The 17,909-nt window shown below is 47.5% G+C and overlaps 1 protein-coding gene across 5 annotated transcripts in view; it reads right to left on the bottom strand.

Moving 5' to 3' along the window:
- Positions 1 to 7,907, bottom strand: part of PPFIA1 (PTPRF interacting protein alpha 1) — a 111,767-nt gene extending 103,860 nt beyond the window's left edge. For 2 of the 5 annotated variants that reach the window (XM_073217277.1, XM_073217278.1), the window contains exons 1-2: positions 7,721 to 7,906; positions 6,305 to 6,568 (exon numbers count right to left, since the gene is read on the bottom strand). In XM_073217277.1, the coding sequence (XP_073073378.1) occupies positions 6,305 to 6,568 (264 nt within the window). In that variant the 5' untranslated portion in view covers positions 7,721 to 7,906. Of the gene's footprint in view, positions 1 to 6,304; positions 6,569 to 7,720 lie in introns of all 5 variants that reach the window. The other 3 variants (XM_073217276.1, XM_073217279.1, XM_073217280.1) reach the window with 3 other exon arrangements.
- Between the last annotated feature and the right edge of the window lie 10,002 nt (positions 7,908 to 17,909).

The following is a 17,909-nucleotide window of genomic DNA, read 5'->3' as shown; positions in this document are numbered from 1 at the left end:
CTATGCACCCAACACAGGAGCACCTACATATGTGAAACAAATACTAACAGAATTAAAAGGGGAAACAGAATGCAATGCATTCATTGTAGGAGACTTCAACACTCCACTCATTCCAAAGGACAAATCAACCAGAAAGAAAATAAGTAAGGACACAGAGGCACTGAACAACACATTAGAACAGATGGACCTACCAGACATCTACAGAACTCTACACCCAAAAGCAGCAGGACACATTCTTCTCAAGTGCACACGGAACATTTTCAAGAACAGATCATATACTAGGCCACAAAAATGCCTCAGTAAATTCAAAAAGATTGAAATTGTACCAACCAGTTTCTCAGACCATAAAGGTATGAAACTAGAAATAAATTAAGCAAAGAAAACGAAAATCCCATAAACACATGGAGGCTTCACAACATGCTCCTAAATAACCAATGGATCAATGACCAAATAAAAATAGAGATCAAGCAATATATGGAGACAAATGACAACAATAATTCAACACCGCAAAATCTGTGGGATGCAGTCAAGGCCATGCTAAGAGGAAAGTATATTGCAATACAGGCCTACCTCAACAAAGAAGAACAATCCCATATGAACAGTCTAAACTAACAATTAATGAAACTAGAATATGAAGAACAAATGAGGTCCAAAGTCAGTAGAAGGAGGGACATAATAAATACTAGAGCATAAATAAATAAAATCGAGAAGAATAAAACAATAGAAAGAATCAATGAAAGCAGGAGCTGGTTCTTCAAGAAAATAAACAAGATAGATAAACCCCTAGCCAGACTTATCAAGAAAAAAAGAGAGTCAACACACATAAACAGAATTAGAAATGAAGAAGGAAAAATCACTATGGACACCAAAGAAATACAAAGAATTATTAGAGAATACTATGAAAAATTATATGCCAACAAACTGGATAACCTGGAAGAAATGGACAACTTTGTAGAAAAATACAACCTTCCAAGGCTGACCCAGAAAGAAACAGAAAATCTGAACAGACCAATTACCAGCAACGAAATTGATTTGGAACAAAACTCCTGGACCAGATGGCTTCACCACTGAATTTTACCAAATATTTAGTGAAGATCTAACACTCATCCTCCTTAAAGTTTTCCAAAAAGTAGAAAGGGGAATACTCCCAAACTCATTCTATGAGGCCAGCATCATTCTAATACCAAAACCAGGAAAAACACCACAAAAAGAGAAAATTATAGACCAATATCCCTGATGAACATATATGCAAAAATACTCAACAAAATATTAGCAAACCGAATTCAAAAATACATAAAAAATCATCAACATGATCAAGTAGGATTTATTCCAGGGATGCAAGGATGGTACAACATTCAAAAATCTATCAACATCATCCACCACATCAACAAAAAGAAGGACAAAAACCACATGATTATCTCCATAGATGCTGAAAAAGCATTCAACAAAATTCAATATTCATTCATGATAAAAACTCTCAACAAAATGGGTATAGAGGGTAAGTACCTCAACATAATAAAGGCCATATATGACAAACCCACAGCCAACATTATACTTAACAGCGAGAAGCTGAAAGCTTTTCCTTTAAGATCGGAAACAAGACGGGTGCCCACTCTCCCCACTTATATTCAACATAGTACTGGAGGTCCTAGCCATGGCAATCAGACAACACAAAGAAATAAAAGGCATCCAGATTGGCAAGGAAGAAGTCAAACTGTCCCTGTTTGCAGATGACATGATATTGTATATAAAAAACCCTAAAGACTCCACTCCAAAACTACTAGAACTGATATTGGAATACAGCAAAGTTGCAGGATACAAAATTAACACACAGAAATATGTGGCTTTCCTATACACTAACAATGAACTAGCAGAAAGAGAAATCAGGAAAACAATTCCATTCACAGTTGCATCAAAAAGAATAAAATACCAAGGAATAAACCTAACCAAGGAAGTGAAAGATCTATACTCTGAAAATTACAAGACACTCATGAGAGAAATTAAAGAAGATACCAATAAATGGAAACACATCCTGTGCTCATGGATAGGAAGAATTAATATTGTCAAAATGGCCATCCTGCCTTAAACAATATACAGATTCAATGCAATTCCTATCAAAATACCAACAGCATCCTTCAATGAACTAGATAAAATCATTCTAAAATTCATATGGAACCACAAAACACCCCGAATAGCCAAAGCAATCCTGAGAAGGAAGAATAAAGCTGGGGAGATCACACTTCCCAACTTCAAGCTCTACTACAAAGCCACAATAATCAAGACAATTTGTTACTGGCACAAGAACAGAACCATAGACCAACGGAACAGACTAGAGAGCCCAGATATAAACCCAAGCACATATGGTCAATTAATATACGATAAAGGAGCCATGGACATACAATGGAGAAATGACAGCCTCCTCAACAGCTGGTGATGGCAAAACTGGACAGCTACATGCAAGAGAATGAAACTGGATCACTGTCTAACCCCATACACAAAAGTAAACTCTAAGTGGATCAAAGACCTGAATGTAAGTCATGAAACCATAAAACTCTTAGAAGACAACAAAGGCAAAAATCTCCTAAATATAAACATGAGCAACTTTTTTCTGAATGCATCTCCTCAGCAAGGGAAACAAAAGCAAAAATGAACACAAGGGACTACATCAAACTAAAAAACTTCTGTACAGCAAAGGATACCATCAACAGAACTAAAAGGCAGCCTGCAGTATGGGAGAATATATTTGTAAACAACATATCTGACAAGCGGTTAACATCCAAAATATATAAAGAGCTCACACACCTCAACACCCAAAAAGCAAATAATCCGATGAAAAAAATGGGCAAAGGATATGAATAGACAATTCCCCAAGAAGAAATTCAGATGGCCAACAGGCACATGAAAAGATGCTCCACATCACTAATTACCAGGGAAATGCAAATAAAAACCACAGTGAGATATCAACTCACACCAGTTAGGATGGCCAGTATCGAAAAGACTAAGAACAACAAATGCTGGCAAGGATGTGGAGAAAGGGGAACCCTCCTACACTGCTGGTGGGAATGCAAGCTAGTTCAACCTCTGTGGAAAGCTGTATGAAGGTTCCTCAAAAAACTCAAAATAGAAATACCATTTGACCCAGGAATCCTATTCCTAGGAATTTACCCAAAGAATGTAATTTCTCAGATTCAAAAAGACATATGCACCCCTACATTTGTTGCAGCACTATTTACAATAGCCAAGATATGGAAGAACCTAAGTGTCCATCAGTAGATTAATAGATAAAGATGATGTGGTACATATACACAATGGAATACTGCTCAGCCATAAGAAGAAAACAACTCCTACCATTTGCAACATGGATGGAGCACTGAGCTAGTTCACACTGCTTTCCACAATGGTTGAACTAGCTCCCTGAAATAAGCCAGGCGGAGAAAGACAAGTAACAAATGATTTTCCTCATTTGTGGAGTATAACAATGAAGCAAACCTGAAGGAACCAAACAGCAACAGACTCACAGACTCCAAGAAGGGTCTAGCGGTTACGAAAGGGGAGGGGTGGGGGAGGGCTGGTGGGGAGGGAGGAAGAAAGGGACTGAGGGGTATTATGATTGGCACACATGGTGTGTGTGGGGTCACAGGGAAGACAGTGTAGCACATAGAAGGCAAATAGTGAATCTGTGGCATCTTACTATACTGTTGGGCAGTGACTACAAAGGGGTATAGCGGGGACACGATAACATGGGTGGATGTAGTAACCACATTGTTTTTTCATGTGAAATCTTCATAAGAGTGTATATTGATAATGCCTTCATAAAAAAATAAATAAAGAGGAGGGGAAAAAAAGGATTCAACTGCACTAATTAAAATTAAAATTTCTTCTTATCAAGAGACCCACTGAGTCAAAAGGCAGTAAGAATGTAAAAGAACACCTGCCATAAGTATATATTCTCAAATACGTATATAAAAAGAGCTGCAAATCAGTAAGAAACAAAACAGAGAAAATTGTAAAATAGGCAAGAGACAATCATTCCACAGAAGAAGATACCCAAATAGCCAATACACACATGCAGGACAACTCTGCCTCTGCGTGGTTTCTGGTCATCAGGGAGTGGCAAGTTCACATCATCCCGTGCTACCACCCAACACCCACCAGGCAGCTGAAATCTAGAACTGGCAATGTGGAGTGTTAGAGAACCAATTGCTCCCACACTGCTGGTGGCAGCCAGGATGTCGTAAGCACCACCTGGGCTGCGTCTATTAGTGCTGAACCAAGGCACACGCCATCCCCCTGTAATGCCATCCTTCGTGTACACTCAACAGGGATGTATGCTTACCTGTACCAAAAAAACCAGCAAGAATATTCAGGGTAGCACTTGTAACAACTACAAACAAGCTGGATACCCATGAACAGCAGAAAGAACAAATTATGGTCCGTGCACACAGGGTACCAGACAACAGATAAGAATGAGCAAAGCCGCATGGGGCAACTGGGTGGGTCCCACAGAGGCAATGCTGAACAAGGGAATCATGGAACAACATACACACATCACCTCTTTCATTTATATAAAGTCAAGAACATGTCAAAGTGCTCAGCAGCAGAAAGTCAAACCATGATTAGCTCTGGAGGACAACTGCTGGGAGTGGGGAGGAGGGGGCCTCTGGGAAGTCTGGTAATATTCTATTTCTTCATCTAGGTAGTTGCTACACGTGTTCACTTTGTGCAAAATTCTTGGAGATACACACTTAAGATGTATGAGTTTTTCTGATGTATTTTTAAAAGTATATTATTACTTGCCAACATAATGTACCAAGGTACAAATGCATTTACTTTACTCCTGTGCTTATCTAGTTGCACTGTTATCCACAAAGCAAGACAAATGCCAGGAAAGAAAGGGAAGGGTCCAAAAAAAAAGTGTTAATGCTCCTGTATTTCTGTAACGCTGGACTCCAGTGCTCAGGTGGTGAGGTGAACCATGACAGCATTATATTCTCCACTCAACGAGGCATTTCCAGGCTACAACACCAAGCAGTGGCTAGAAACAAATCATTGAGCAACTGTTTCACCCCAGTGGCTTGACAACCGCCGCTACACAAGACTGCCCTGTACAAAACTCCTGTCCCTTCCCTGTTACGTACCTGCAAAAAATGCAGTTTGGCATATCTACCTTAAATTACACCAGAACAGCACCATTACCCAAATAAACAAACACTGGAAAGGTTTACAAATAGCAGGAAACCCTGGCCAAATATAAGTCGGCCAATCCTTTTAAACTTGTGGTAATAAAATCTGACCTAAACAAACCTGGTATTTTGTAAGATATGAATGAGAAAAAAACCTTAATGATTCTCTAATCCAACAAAAAGGAACATTTTAGCACTAATGTCAAATTATTGTTGCTAACAAAGAAATCCAAACGTTTAGCTCATCAATCTTTCAGGAGAACTGACTAAAGCCAACAACCGCATTAAGGCTAGTAATTATTCATTCACTAATTTACCGCAGCCCCATCATGAGGGTACAAATGTATGCTTATTCAGGTCTACCTGGAAGCACCATAAAGGCACCTATTATGAATAAGTAAAATGGCCCCCAGACAGCTCATAAAAGTAACCCATGCACTCCCACTATGCTCTGGGCCACTTACCTTACCCTTTTCTAGCTAACAGTTTCTCCTTCACCTATCATTAAATCCTCACTCAGCTCCATAAAAAAGGCTTTGCAACAGTAGTCCAAATGTAATATATTTAGAATAACAATTCCAGTGCGATTCCAAGACTTACCATTCTCATCTGCTAAGGAGAAAGTTCCAAAGGAATCAAACTCCAACCTTACATCCTCTAAAACAAATCTGATTGACAAAACACAGGTGTTCTGCTGAAGGTGGGCTGCAAAAATATTTTCCCTTTGCAAGCAATCCTATTCGTCCATTAAACTTTTTTGGGAAATTGGAAATACATGATACAATCCATGGGAAATAAATGGTCAGCAAGAAATGGCTTAAGACAGCAGACAGAAGGCAGGCACATGGCTTGTTTGCCGCAGAGACCTTTTCAAACACATTGGAGCCCTACCCCAAATCCAGCAGTTCCTTCTGCTGCCCACAAGAAAGTGACAAGAGTTCTGAGGTGTTTCACATGACTTTAGAGTACCACACTGTTCTACCAAAGAAGTTTAATCCTCAGGGACCAGAATCACTATTTCACAAATGGTTATGCAAAACAGTCATCTAGAATAACACCACAGAAACGCACTTAATGGGAAAAAGAAAACCACTAGAGTTTCAGGTGAAAAGCATCCGTACCTGAGGAAGGGCAGTACTGAGCTGCCTCTGCAGGGAGTCTCTCTCATGCCCAACCTCGTGTAACTTCCCCTGGGTCAAGGCCAGCGTTTCCTGGGTCTCTCTCAGCGTGTCAAGGAGACGGTCCCTCTCTTCCAGCATGGAGACCATCAACTGCTCAAAATGGGAATCTGCATCTGGCTGTGACGGGGAGCCAGACCCATGGCTCCCGCCGCCTCCTGGGGGGCCTTCTGCTTCACTGATGGTGGGCATCACCTCGCACATCATCTGGAAATAAAAGACCCAGACTATAATCATTAAGTGCAAAATAAAGGCTTCCACAAACCTGCAACTTTATAGCTATGTGCAGCCAATAAACGAAAGGCTGACAGCCTCACTGTCCCTTAGATCTGGCGTGCTCTATATAAATTAGTTGGGAAAACAAACACAGGCAAATCCGAAGTGCAGGAACACACCAGGGGAAGACTTCAACACAGCCAGTAATCAATCCAGTGAAGGGATCAAGACCAAAGACGACTTTTGTTTGTAAAGCTGTCCTTTCCAGTTTTTGAAAACAAGTGTGCTTCTGTAACCTTCTTTTTTATTTCTTCTATTTCCCAGTGGGAGAGAGGAAGTCAAAACACATGCCACACAATCATTTTTCAGGAAAACACACAGAAGGCGCATACAGCCAGTAAAGCCGACAAGTATCCATCAGGCATCTTACAGGAATGTGTGCAGTCAGCTCCTGAGAAGGACTGACGGCTCCCCGAATTCTTGGGCTGGATTCGGTGGGCGCTAGTAGGAACTGGATTCGTTACAGGTGGGGAGAGGTGCTTTCCAGTGCCTGCGGTGGTTGGTCAGTCAACTGGCAGCCGAAAAAATAGAACGACTCCACAATGGAAATACGGCAGGTCCACAAAGCCGTGGACAGCGAGGAAGTGAAAGTGGGAGGTGAGATTAGGAGACGCTGTTAAGTGTCTCAAATAAAACCGCGGGGCGAGGGAAGGGGGGCCGGCTGCGGAGACTGCCGGCGGTATTCCGGCCACGACGGGCCCCCGGTTGGGACATGCTTCGGGCCGTGCACCTGACGGCGAGAGGGACCTGCCCGCACCGCACCGCACCCGGCGCTGCGGAGCCCCGGGGCGCCGAGAACCACTGACGTCGGGGCCCAGCCGAGCCGGGCTTCCCGTGGCCACGGGTCCTCGGCCCCGCGCTGCTCCCGGGGGCTGGTCAGCGGGGCTGGCGGCGCGCGGCCCCCAGAGCCCGTCCGTCAGGGGCCCCGCCGGGGGTCCCCCCCCCACCCGGCCCGGGCCCCGGAGCGCACCCTTCCCCGGCGCTGGCAGACGTCGGCCGCGCAGCCGCCGCGGGGAGGGGTCCGGCGCCGGGGACCTCGGCCCCGCTCCGCCCCGAGCCCGTCTCAGCCTCCCGCGCCCTCACCTTGCTCGCCGGCGGGAGCGGCAGGGAGGCTCCGCGGCGGCTCGCGGGCGGCGGCTCGCTCCGGGCGACGAAGGCAGCCCGCGCCCGCGCCGGGCCCGCAGCCCCAGTCACTAACGCCGGCCCGCGGCCGGACACTGGCTGAGCGCAGGACGAGCGGGCCCGGCTGCGCGTCGCCGGCGTCAACGTGCCTGACGTAGGACGCGTCGGCGCAGCGTTAGCGCCGGGCGCCGCGGCGGCCGAGTGCGCAAGCGCCGCCTCCACAGTGGGGCGGGCCGCTCCCCAAGGGCTCCGATTGGTTGGAGGCGACCTGGGCCCCGCCTCTCGGGCCCCGCCTCTTTCCCCACCCACCTGGGGGGGTGGCTGAGACCCCGCCGCCGCCGCCGCCGCTCAGGGCTGCCCGCCGGCCCCCGCCCCAGCCTTCTCCGCCTGCGTCAGGACTGCCTCGAGGTATCCGCTTGCAGCCTCACTGGAGGGCGCGCCCGGGCGCGGGGCACCTGCCCGCAGCTGCCGCAACTCGGGGGCGCCTCCCAGCGCTCCCGGCAGGACTCCAGGCCGCGTTTCCCACCCAGGACCCCGCTGCGGCTGGCGCGGCGTGGAGCCCCCAAGCCCAGGAGCCCCCAGCCGACACCGTTCCCGGCCCCGAGGGCGAGGCGTCTGCGGGGCGCGGGGACGACGCAGCCTCAGCCCCGGGCTGTTCTAGGAGCAGAATCCAGTGGTGGTCATTTTTATCCTTTAGGGTGAAACATATTTGACCTTTACTCAGACTTTAAAGAGACACCTGCTGTGTGCCAAGTCCTGCACCTGCAGGTACAGAGTGATAGAGAGATTAGTAAATTAATAAATTAAAGCAGATGCTTCCCCTTAAGGATTTGACTCCTGGAGCGCGAACTCTTCACAAACCAAAAAAAAATGTCAGGGCACTGGTGCCAGGCGCCCCGGAACTAACAGGTCTAATTAAAGGTTGCCTGGGGGGCAGTGAACCTTTTTAAGGTGGATTCCTTGATTCCCTGTTGTAAGATTACCAAGAACAGGCGCTACCTCTGATTGGCTTTCTTACCTTCCAGTCACACCATCTCTTCCATTCATGGATTTATTCATTCAATGAATGTTTACTGAGTAACTTCACATGCATGTGAATTTGCACACCTGACCCAGGATCTGGAACAGAGGAAAATTTCCATCTGCCCTCAAGTATGCCAGATTAATCCATCCAGCCCATATTTGCACCATGCTCATAAAGTACCTTCTCCTAAGAAATAGGCACAATCCCAAAATCCAGTTCAACGGGGGGGAATGTTCATTTATTTCATGAATGTTTGTAAAGCGCTATAAGCCAGGCATGGCCCAGGTTTTGGGAAGACAGAGCTAAGATAGCACTCCCCAATCCTCATCCCCCACCTGCACCCCTGGTTCACAGCCCAGAGGGGAGAAGAGAAACAGACTATTTGCCTGTCCTATAGACAGCGTGTGACGTGGCACCGTGGGGCCAGAGCAAGGCTTCACAGAGGAGATAACATCTGAGCTGGGTCTTTAAGGATAAGAAGTCTTCTGAGCAGAAACGGGAGATGCCTGTTTGGTATAACTCTGGGGAAAACATCCCTGATTTCACTCCTTTTCATTCATTCATGTCATTCACAGTCAGATTGCAAAATCAGTAAGAGGAAAATCGTCAGCAACCTAAATGACCACAAAAAGAGATGGATGATATCATTGCGCTTCCAAATGACAGAAAGCTTGGTGACATTCATGAAAATATTCATGGTCATATTTTCCATAACTAATGACTGGCAAAATTCTATTTCCTGATTGTGGTGGTAGTTACACAACTATATATGCTTGTCAGAACTCCTAGACTGTACATTAATACGTAAAGAATTCCCTGATTTTTTAAAGCAGGAAAACCTTTCTTAAAAACACATTACAAATATATATAATGTGAGCCCAAATTAAGGGAAAACCATCTGTGTTTAAATGAAGCATGTACTATGTAAAATTTGTTGTATCTGAAAAACTCTAGAATGTTATTTATCAAAGTGATACAATTTTAACAAAGAGTTTTACATGAAATATTTTTGAAAAGTTAAATAATTTAAAGCCTCAAATTTGTAAAAGAAATAGCTATGTCCATATGTGAAAATATCATCACTGTATTGAGTTATCTTTTCACCTTTCTCTGCATATACATATACATATCTATTCCTGGAAAAAGACCTATCACAATGTTGGCTGTGGTGGTCTTTGAGGACTGTGGGTAATTCTCATTTCCTTCTTACTGCTAGCTTGTACTTTCTAGATACTTCATTGTGAATGTGTGTTATTTTTATCATTAGAGAAAACGCCCCACAAATGTCACTTAATTAAAGCTAGGTGAGAACAAACCATGGAAGATTGCTTTCAGAAAGCTCAAGTGACTTCTAGCTGTAGTTACCTATACCACCCAGCTTGACTATTTCCCAGACATATTTATCTGGAAAATATTTTAGAGATTGGATAGCATCCTTATAAGGCTCAATCAGGAAAACAATGAACGTGGAAAAATGTTTTTGCTCCAGTTCTTCTGTTAACAGCTCAATAAAGAAAATTTGGTGCTATGGGAGGGGAGGGGATGGAGACCTTATTACTATGCCCAGGGTTGTGTTTTGGCAAATGTGCCACCAGCTTCAGTTCTCCGATGATGCAGTTAGCTGTCAGCTCAGAGCATGACCCCGGCTGCCCCTCCTCTCTAGACAAAAAGAGGCTCAGAAGGTGGGCTCCTGGGAGATCAGAGTGGCTCAGCCTCTGTCACAGAGCTCTAGGTGTGTCCCAAATCTACAGAATATGCAAAGCAACTAGATGAATTGTGGTGTGACCACACGATCGGGATGGGGGTGAAGGGGCAGGGGTTCAGAGCTGGGGCAGGTGCTGGGAGATGCTGCCCTCTGTTAAGAGGAGGAAGCTGAAGCTCAGAGACAGAGGGTTTGCCCACAGGCACCCAGCTTGGTGCAGAGATGTGGCTCTTGACTGCCGACGCAGTCTCTAGGCTGTTGTCATCAAGAAGTGGTCCAAGGCACAAGAATAAGCATTTTATCGGTGGGTCTCCAGCACTGCCCAAGAAGTCCAATCCCCTGTAGAGGATGTGCAGCCCCTGGGCTTCACTAGCTTGGTGACTTTAGCCACTAGAGTCTTCCCTGTTTGGGTTTACCAGGCACTCCTGCTAAGTGGGGGTTGGTAAACAAGGAGAAAAGAAGAGGAGCTACCACTTCACTTACTCATTTAATTCTCTAAAAAATCCCCAGGTGGCTGTTCTTGTGTCCTTCCCACTGCACAGAATGTTCCAGTTTCCACGGCAGGTCTGTTTCTCATGGTCAACCTGTTACGTTTCGGTCCATGGATGAGCCTGTTGGTTGCTTGCTTGGTATGGGAGAGCATGGATGAGAAATGTCACATTTGCAGAGCGCTTTGCAGAGAAGCCCTTAATAGCCTTCAGTCATCACAGGTGCGTCCTAAGTCCTTTGACGGATGAGAACATGGAGACTCCGGGAGATCAGATTCCCTGTCCAATGCCCCACAGCTTACAATTTAGTAGAAGGGGGGCTTGATCCCAGGACTGGTCCCAAAGCTGGTTTCCCTAATGCTACATCGAGAGGTATCCCCAGGCCCCCAGAGCTGACAACAAAACCCTTTGATTGGTGCTGGGCCACCAAGGTACTGACTTCGGATGCCCGCTGAGCATCTATGACGACTCCTGGCCACCTTGTCTGAAACACACCCCATTATCCCAGCACAATGCCGGGCGCAGGGAGTTACCAGCTCCTAGAGCACCACGAGGCCTCCCACACAGACATGAAAACTTGTCCCCTTCATCCATATAATCGCATTTTAAAAACAAGTCATATTTTCAGTGTAGCACAGAGAAGACAAGCAGTGACTCCATGGCTTCTTACTACACTGATGGACAGTGACTGACTGCAATGGGGTCGGGGGGGACTTGATAATATGGGTGAATGTAATAACCACATTGTTTTTCTTGTAAAACTTTCATAAGAGTGTATATCAATGATACCTTTATAAAAAAGAAGTCATATTTTTTTGCAACTTGCTCCTCTTGACAACTTCATAGTGTCCATCAGAAGGAGCTATCGAATAAAAGTGCACGGCAATTGTAGGGAGAAGGGCCCTGCCAGGTAGTTTGAACGCCCCAAGGGTAGACAAAAGCCCGGCTCCGACCTTTACCTTGACCTCAGGCAAAATACATAAACCATACTGCTTAGTACAGGTAAGCTGACTAAACCTCAATCTCTTCATCTGTCAGATGGGGATAATGATACCCACACTGCTTACCACGCTGGGACGTTGGGAGACTCACAGCTGGTCTGGGAGGGGACTGCCCTGGCACTTGGGCACCTTGCCCAGGCACCGTTTCCCTCTTTGAAAGGCATATTCACACAGTCGTTATGAACATAGACGCGGAGCTGGGTGACCTAGTTGAAATCTTGGCGCTGCTGCTTTTTGCTGTGGCTGTGAGCTCTTAGGCAAGTTGCTTGACCTCTTTGAGCCCATTTCCTCATTCCTAAGGTGAAGATGATAGCTCCTCCTGGTAGGATGGCTGGAGGGTTGAGTGGGCTGGGAAGGGCTGCGTAAGAGACAGGTGCTACCTCCAGCTGAGCCCCTTTTACCTGAGCCGTGCCCAGCCCACTGGAAGAATCGGGAACGCTCCAAGTTGCTGGCATCTCATTCCCCTTTGCCCAGATAGGCGGAGAGAGGGCCTGGGCCCCTGTTCTCATCAGTGCCACATAAGGGACAGTGTGCAGGGTCTTCTGGGGGTCTTCCTCTGATGACAGGAGGGAGCGGTACGGGGAGAAAGCCATCTGGCCTCCACCTTTTCTTACTGTTTGGCTCTGCCCTGAGGATGTGTGGCTGGAAGCCCTGACAGCCATCTGAGGCCACAAAGGGAGACACCGCCCATCGTGTTTCCAAGCAGGAATTCCAACCATTTCTCAGAAAAGTGGCCTTTTCCCTAACCCCAAACAATGAGAAAAATCATTCAAGAAATCAAGAAAAAGTAAAAATATTTACAATTTTCTTTGGAGAATTCAACCCAAGAATCAATATAAAAGGGGTTACTGGCTGAAGGACCCCACTGACAGCACCAAAGGCAGGGGTGCGGAGGCTGGCACACCGTGGGGTTGAAGGATGAAGTTAACATTTTGGGAACTTGCGGACTGACATTCGGGCTCATGGGACAGAACCTGGGAACCGGCCAGTCTTGCTTGTGGCTTTGGCTCTGCCAACCATGAGTCATTCTTGCAAATAAAATAAATATTAATGAGTTTATACACACAGTATACTTCATACAACGCCTAAGAATGGCGTTCTAAGGAAAAGCAAATGCAGTACTTAAATTGGTGATTTTAATGTGTGATTCTGTGGAGTGCTATTACGTTTGCTTAAAGAATCTAAATGCTACTTTGAGTCCCACTTAATAATACCTGCCGGCATTTTTCAGTGTTCGAATATTCACTGTAGGCTACTGTTCTCTGCGAGGCAGGTGAAATAGTTGCATCATTAAAAAAACAATAACCTGCGGATGAACCTTAAGGACATTATGCGAAGTGAAAGAAGCCCAACACAAAAGGCCGAAGTCCATGGACAGGCGGCCCCTAGAGCAGTCAGATTCACGAAGACGGGAAGCAGAATCGTGGGTGCCAAGAGCTAGGGAAGGGGGATGGGAGTTGGTGTTCAGTGGGAACAGAGCTTGGGCTTGGGGAGACGGACGGCGCTGGAGATGGTGGGGGGACGGCCGCCCAACAGTGGGACTGTGCTTCCTGCCGCTGAGCCGGGCGCTTAACAATGGTTAAGATGGAAAACTTAATGTTACATATTTTTTACCACAACAAAAAAGAAAAAGCAACTTGTCCTGTTGCCCGACTCAAAGATGCTCTGGACACACTCTTAAAAATCTGACCAACATCAATGCCAAGTGAGACATTTTTCTACAACTGAAGTGTTTATGATGAATCCAAGAATCAGGATTCTCAGACGGGGCAATTCATCTTTTAAGTAGTAGGTACTTGTGGAGTTATCCTGAAATGTTCAAAACGATTTTTACTTGGCATTTATCTTTTGTTAATCCCTTCTTTTAATGTTTCCTATTATCAAATGTCTACATCAGATAAAGGTCATTTTCACATGTTCTTAAAATGTATACTATTGTCAAACTATGTTGGTTTATCACAAGAAACCAGGCATTTATGATTTTTTTTTTTTTTTTACAGAAAACCTCTGAACCTGTTTATTATGGTCACTCATTATTTAAAAGTGTGCAAATGCAGCTTTTGAAAAAGAATACTTAGGGTTTTGGGAATTCCAGCTTCTCGTTCCCAAGTCTTAAAGATTAGTTTCTGTTGGGAATTTGGAAACCATGATTGCTGACATATCGAGGACAGAAGATCACACTGAGAGGCTGTGCCAGCCAGCCCCCACCCACGCAGGCCTTGTGAAGCGGGATCAGTGAACGAGGGTGTCCTCTGGGCGTCAGCAGAACGGTCTGATGCACTCCAGCACAGGCAGGCAACCAGGACAGCCTTTTCCCTTCCTTCTGACACGTCCTTAAAGTCATTGTGACTTTTGTAGATGACAGCACAGCTGTTAGATGTTGAAATTTTTATACATTTCATTCATTTATTCAACAGACATTATAATGTTGAGCCATTTTGTGCCAGGCACCCAAAAATATATCAATAAATCAAGATGTCAGAACTCTATCTAAGCAGAAAAACAATGGATAAGCCAACGTCACAGTTGGTCTGGGAAGAGTATGTGTAGGGGCCGGTGGTGACTCGGAGATGGACTCACATCAATTAGAGCCCATAAGTAGGGAAGTACAGTTGATGTTGCCCAGTGGCTGGAGCTCCTCTCCGCCCTTCTGCTCCTCCAGTTACAAGGGGAAGGAATGAGCTCTGGGGAAAGGCCAGGGAGGGGCAAACAGGTGCGAACTCGGGTCGATTAACGGACGAATCCATTTGCCAAGCTAAGAACTCTTACATGCACTTAGGATCTTTGTTTTGGAAGGTCTGTTGCCAATCGTCAATGCTAACGCCAAGTTAATTTAGACAGAGGCTTAGCATTTCCTGTAAAAAATTTGTTAAACCTGAAAAACTTCTTGCTCAAGATTGGCCGGCATGTGTATCATTTGCCAGGGCTGCTTGTAGCAAAGTCCCACAGCCTGGACGACTTGAACGTTCATTGCCTCCCAGTCCTGGGGCTGGAAGTCCAAGGTCCGGGTGTGGGCAGGGCTGGCTCCTCCTGAACCTCTCTCCTGGGTGTGTAGATGACCGTCTCATCCCCGTGTCCTCACATGATCATCTGTCTGTGCATGTCTGTGTCCTGATCTCTTTTGTAGATCACAGACCTATGGGATTAGGGCCACCCTATGACCTCATTTACCTTAATCACCTCTTTACAGACCCATTGCCAAACACCGTCACATTCTGGAGCACTGGAGCTTAGGGCCCCTGCACAGGGATCTGCCGGACACAGTGCGGCCCCCGTGTGCCTCGGCAGCATCCCTGGTCAGCAGTGGCGACCTTCCCCCACCCGCACTGTTAACTTCCTGTTCACCTGGTTTCCATTTCAAGGTACGACAGTGGGCCCTCTGGGCTGGAATGGCCGCGGTGGGACTCGAGAGCTGCAGAACACAGCTCACGCCATGGAGAGACTTGTTTTAAAAATGAATCTGAAAACACTCAAGCTGGGGGCAGATTCTTAAATCCTCACTTTTAAATGATATCTTTCACCATCAAGCCTAAAGAGTGTTGAGTCGCTTCTTTGTACCGCACTGGTGGAGTTGTGAGTTAATGGCAATTTGCGTCGTTGGCAGGAGACGTCTTTTCTTGGGCTGTTGTCTTTCTCTAATCGCCGCTCATACTGCGTTTAGGGAGGAACCTGCGATTTTCTCGTGCTGTACAGATTTTCACTCATCCGCTGCTTATTACCGGCCACTTCTTCATGCAGCACGGGTCAGACCCAGGGCGAAAAAAATGTCCCCACATCTGAAAGCCAGCTTACTTCCCAGGAATGAGCCTCGACAGCCTGCTCCAGCCCCACACATGGGTGCCTTCAGCCCGCCTGCCAGGCCCTGGACTCCACTGCCAGGGACCCGCTTGCGCCACACCTTCTCCTGGCCCCCTGGACGATGAATTGAGGGCTAATGGCTTGGCCAGGACGGATGGAGAACATTGTCACTGTCCCCTCCGGCCCACCCAGCGTTCGCAGAAGCCACGAGCGCTTATTCAGAACGAAGAAAGGGAAATGAGACCTGTTCCTTGGGCAGTGGGGATGGGTTTGTTTGTTTGATTTTCACTAGGATTGCAGTATTTAGCTCTGAGGATTGCTTCCCCTGGGCCTCACGAGGCGGCACCAGCGACCGTCGGTCCGGATGAAGCCGAGAGGGCGGCAGCAGCGAGCAGCAGCGGCTGTAGAACAGAGCTTCTGGCCTCCCAGCGAAGCGAGCGCCCGGGGCAGGTCGGCCACCTGGCCCACAGCAATCCGGAGCGGCTGCAGCTGGAGCCTGAAGCCGGCCCAGCGGGGCCGCCGCAGCGGGTTTCCAGGAACTGATTCCCAGGGGAAGCCGGGCAAGGCCCGCAGCCCAGGTTCCGGGAAGGGCAGGCTGGGGACTCCCCGCCTCTGAGCAAGGGCACAGCTTTGCTTCAGAGCCTTTGCGTGGAATTCAAAGGCTCGCTGGTTTGCGCTTTTTACCTCAGGCAGAGTGGGAACGTGTGGGATCTCTTCAGGGAGTGTGTCCAGGTGCACAGCTAATGAAGGGCCCTTACCAAGTCTGAGAGCAGTGAGGACTACGGCAGGTGTGTGGCCGGCCCGGGAAAGCGTCCTCCCCCTCGGCTGTGGACAGGGCAGGGGCAGCAGCCTGTCCCTCTGCCTGTCTGGGTCTCCAGCACAGAGCAAGCACTCAGTCTTCGTGTGGGGTGGCTGCTGCCCACAGGAGCCTCCGGGCTGCCCAGGGCAGGTGGCAAGGCTAGCAACAGTGATGGCAGTGTGCCTGACGCTCGTGGCTGCTGACGGCCCGGCAGAACCCCGAGAGTGACCCCTTCCTCCTGGGCTGGCTGGGCAGCGCTCTGCCTCAGCCCACCCTGCCGTCTCCTCTGGACCAGGCCGAGGAAGCTCCAGATCGCCCACCTTGCACCGCATTCATCTGGTCCCCCAAGGAAGGAAGGAATAGGATCCTGGGGAGGAGATTAGCCCTAAACAAGTAATTACCCCATCATTTCTTTAATTATAAGGTGAGACATGCCCCAAAGGCCAGAACAGAAAGTAGGGAGAGTTGACAGTGTGGCAAACCTTGCTGGGTGCCCCCAGCTAGTCTGATGGGTGAGGGGTGGCCTGAGAGGGGAGGGCAGCAATCTGGAAGAGTGGGTGCTGGGCACGGCGGGTGTAGGTGGGAGAACTGCGTGCCCCTCTCCATGCGCAGCCACATCTTAAACGTGCCCAGGCTCCTGAGGAGCCTCCCCGCAGCCTGGACCAGGTCCCTTCCTCCGTCCCGCTGAGAAGCTGGGGTGAGGGAGGCGTAAGATGTGGCCCCTGCCCCAGAGGAGAGGTAATGCTGGGGACATCGTCACTCTACAGGGGACCCTAGACTTTTTGGTCAAGCACCCCATGACTAAATTTGGAGCACTCTCCTCTAGGTAGTGGGTGAATAGGGGCCCCTTAAAGATATGTCCGTGGTACCTCAATCTTACTCAGAACAAGGGTCTTCAGATGCAGTGAAGTGAAGGATGTCAGGATGAGACCCTCCTGGGTTGAGGGTGGGCCCTACATAGAACGATGGTCCCCTTTATAAAGAGGAGAGAACACAGATACACAGGGCAGGAGGCATGCAGAGAAGGTGGCAGAGGCTGCGGGGGTGCGGCCATGAGTCCAGGAGCACCTAGGGTGGGTGGCCCCAAGAGGCTGGGAGAGGCGCCCCGGACAGTTCTCCCCCACAGGCTCCAGGAGGAACTGGCCCTGCCGTCCCCTTGATTTAGGGCTTCTGGGCTCACAGAGATGTAAGAGAATACGGTTCCGTGGCAGTGTGTTACAGGAAACGAATACACTCAAGTATTTGTAGATTTATGTATTTGTATATTAAACAGAAATACTCCATGTTAATTTCCTTTGTACCATAAAGCCACGAAACAGCTGGCATAAAGCTGGAGGT

Source organism: Manis javanica, chromosome 11, assembly GCF_040802235.1.
Source record: "Manis javanica isolate MJ-LG chromosome 11, MJ_LKY, whole genome shotgun sequence".
Classification (NCBI taxonomy): domain Eukaryota; kingdom Metazoa; phylum Chordata; class Mammalia; order Pholidota; family Manidae; genus Manis; species Manis javanica.
This window is presented reverse-complemented; position numbering and strand designations above follow the sequence as displayed.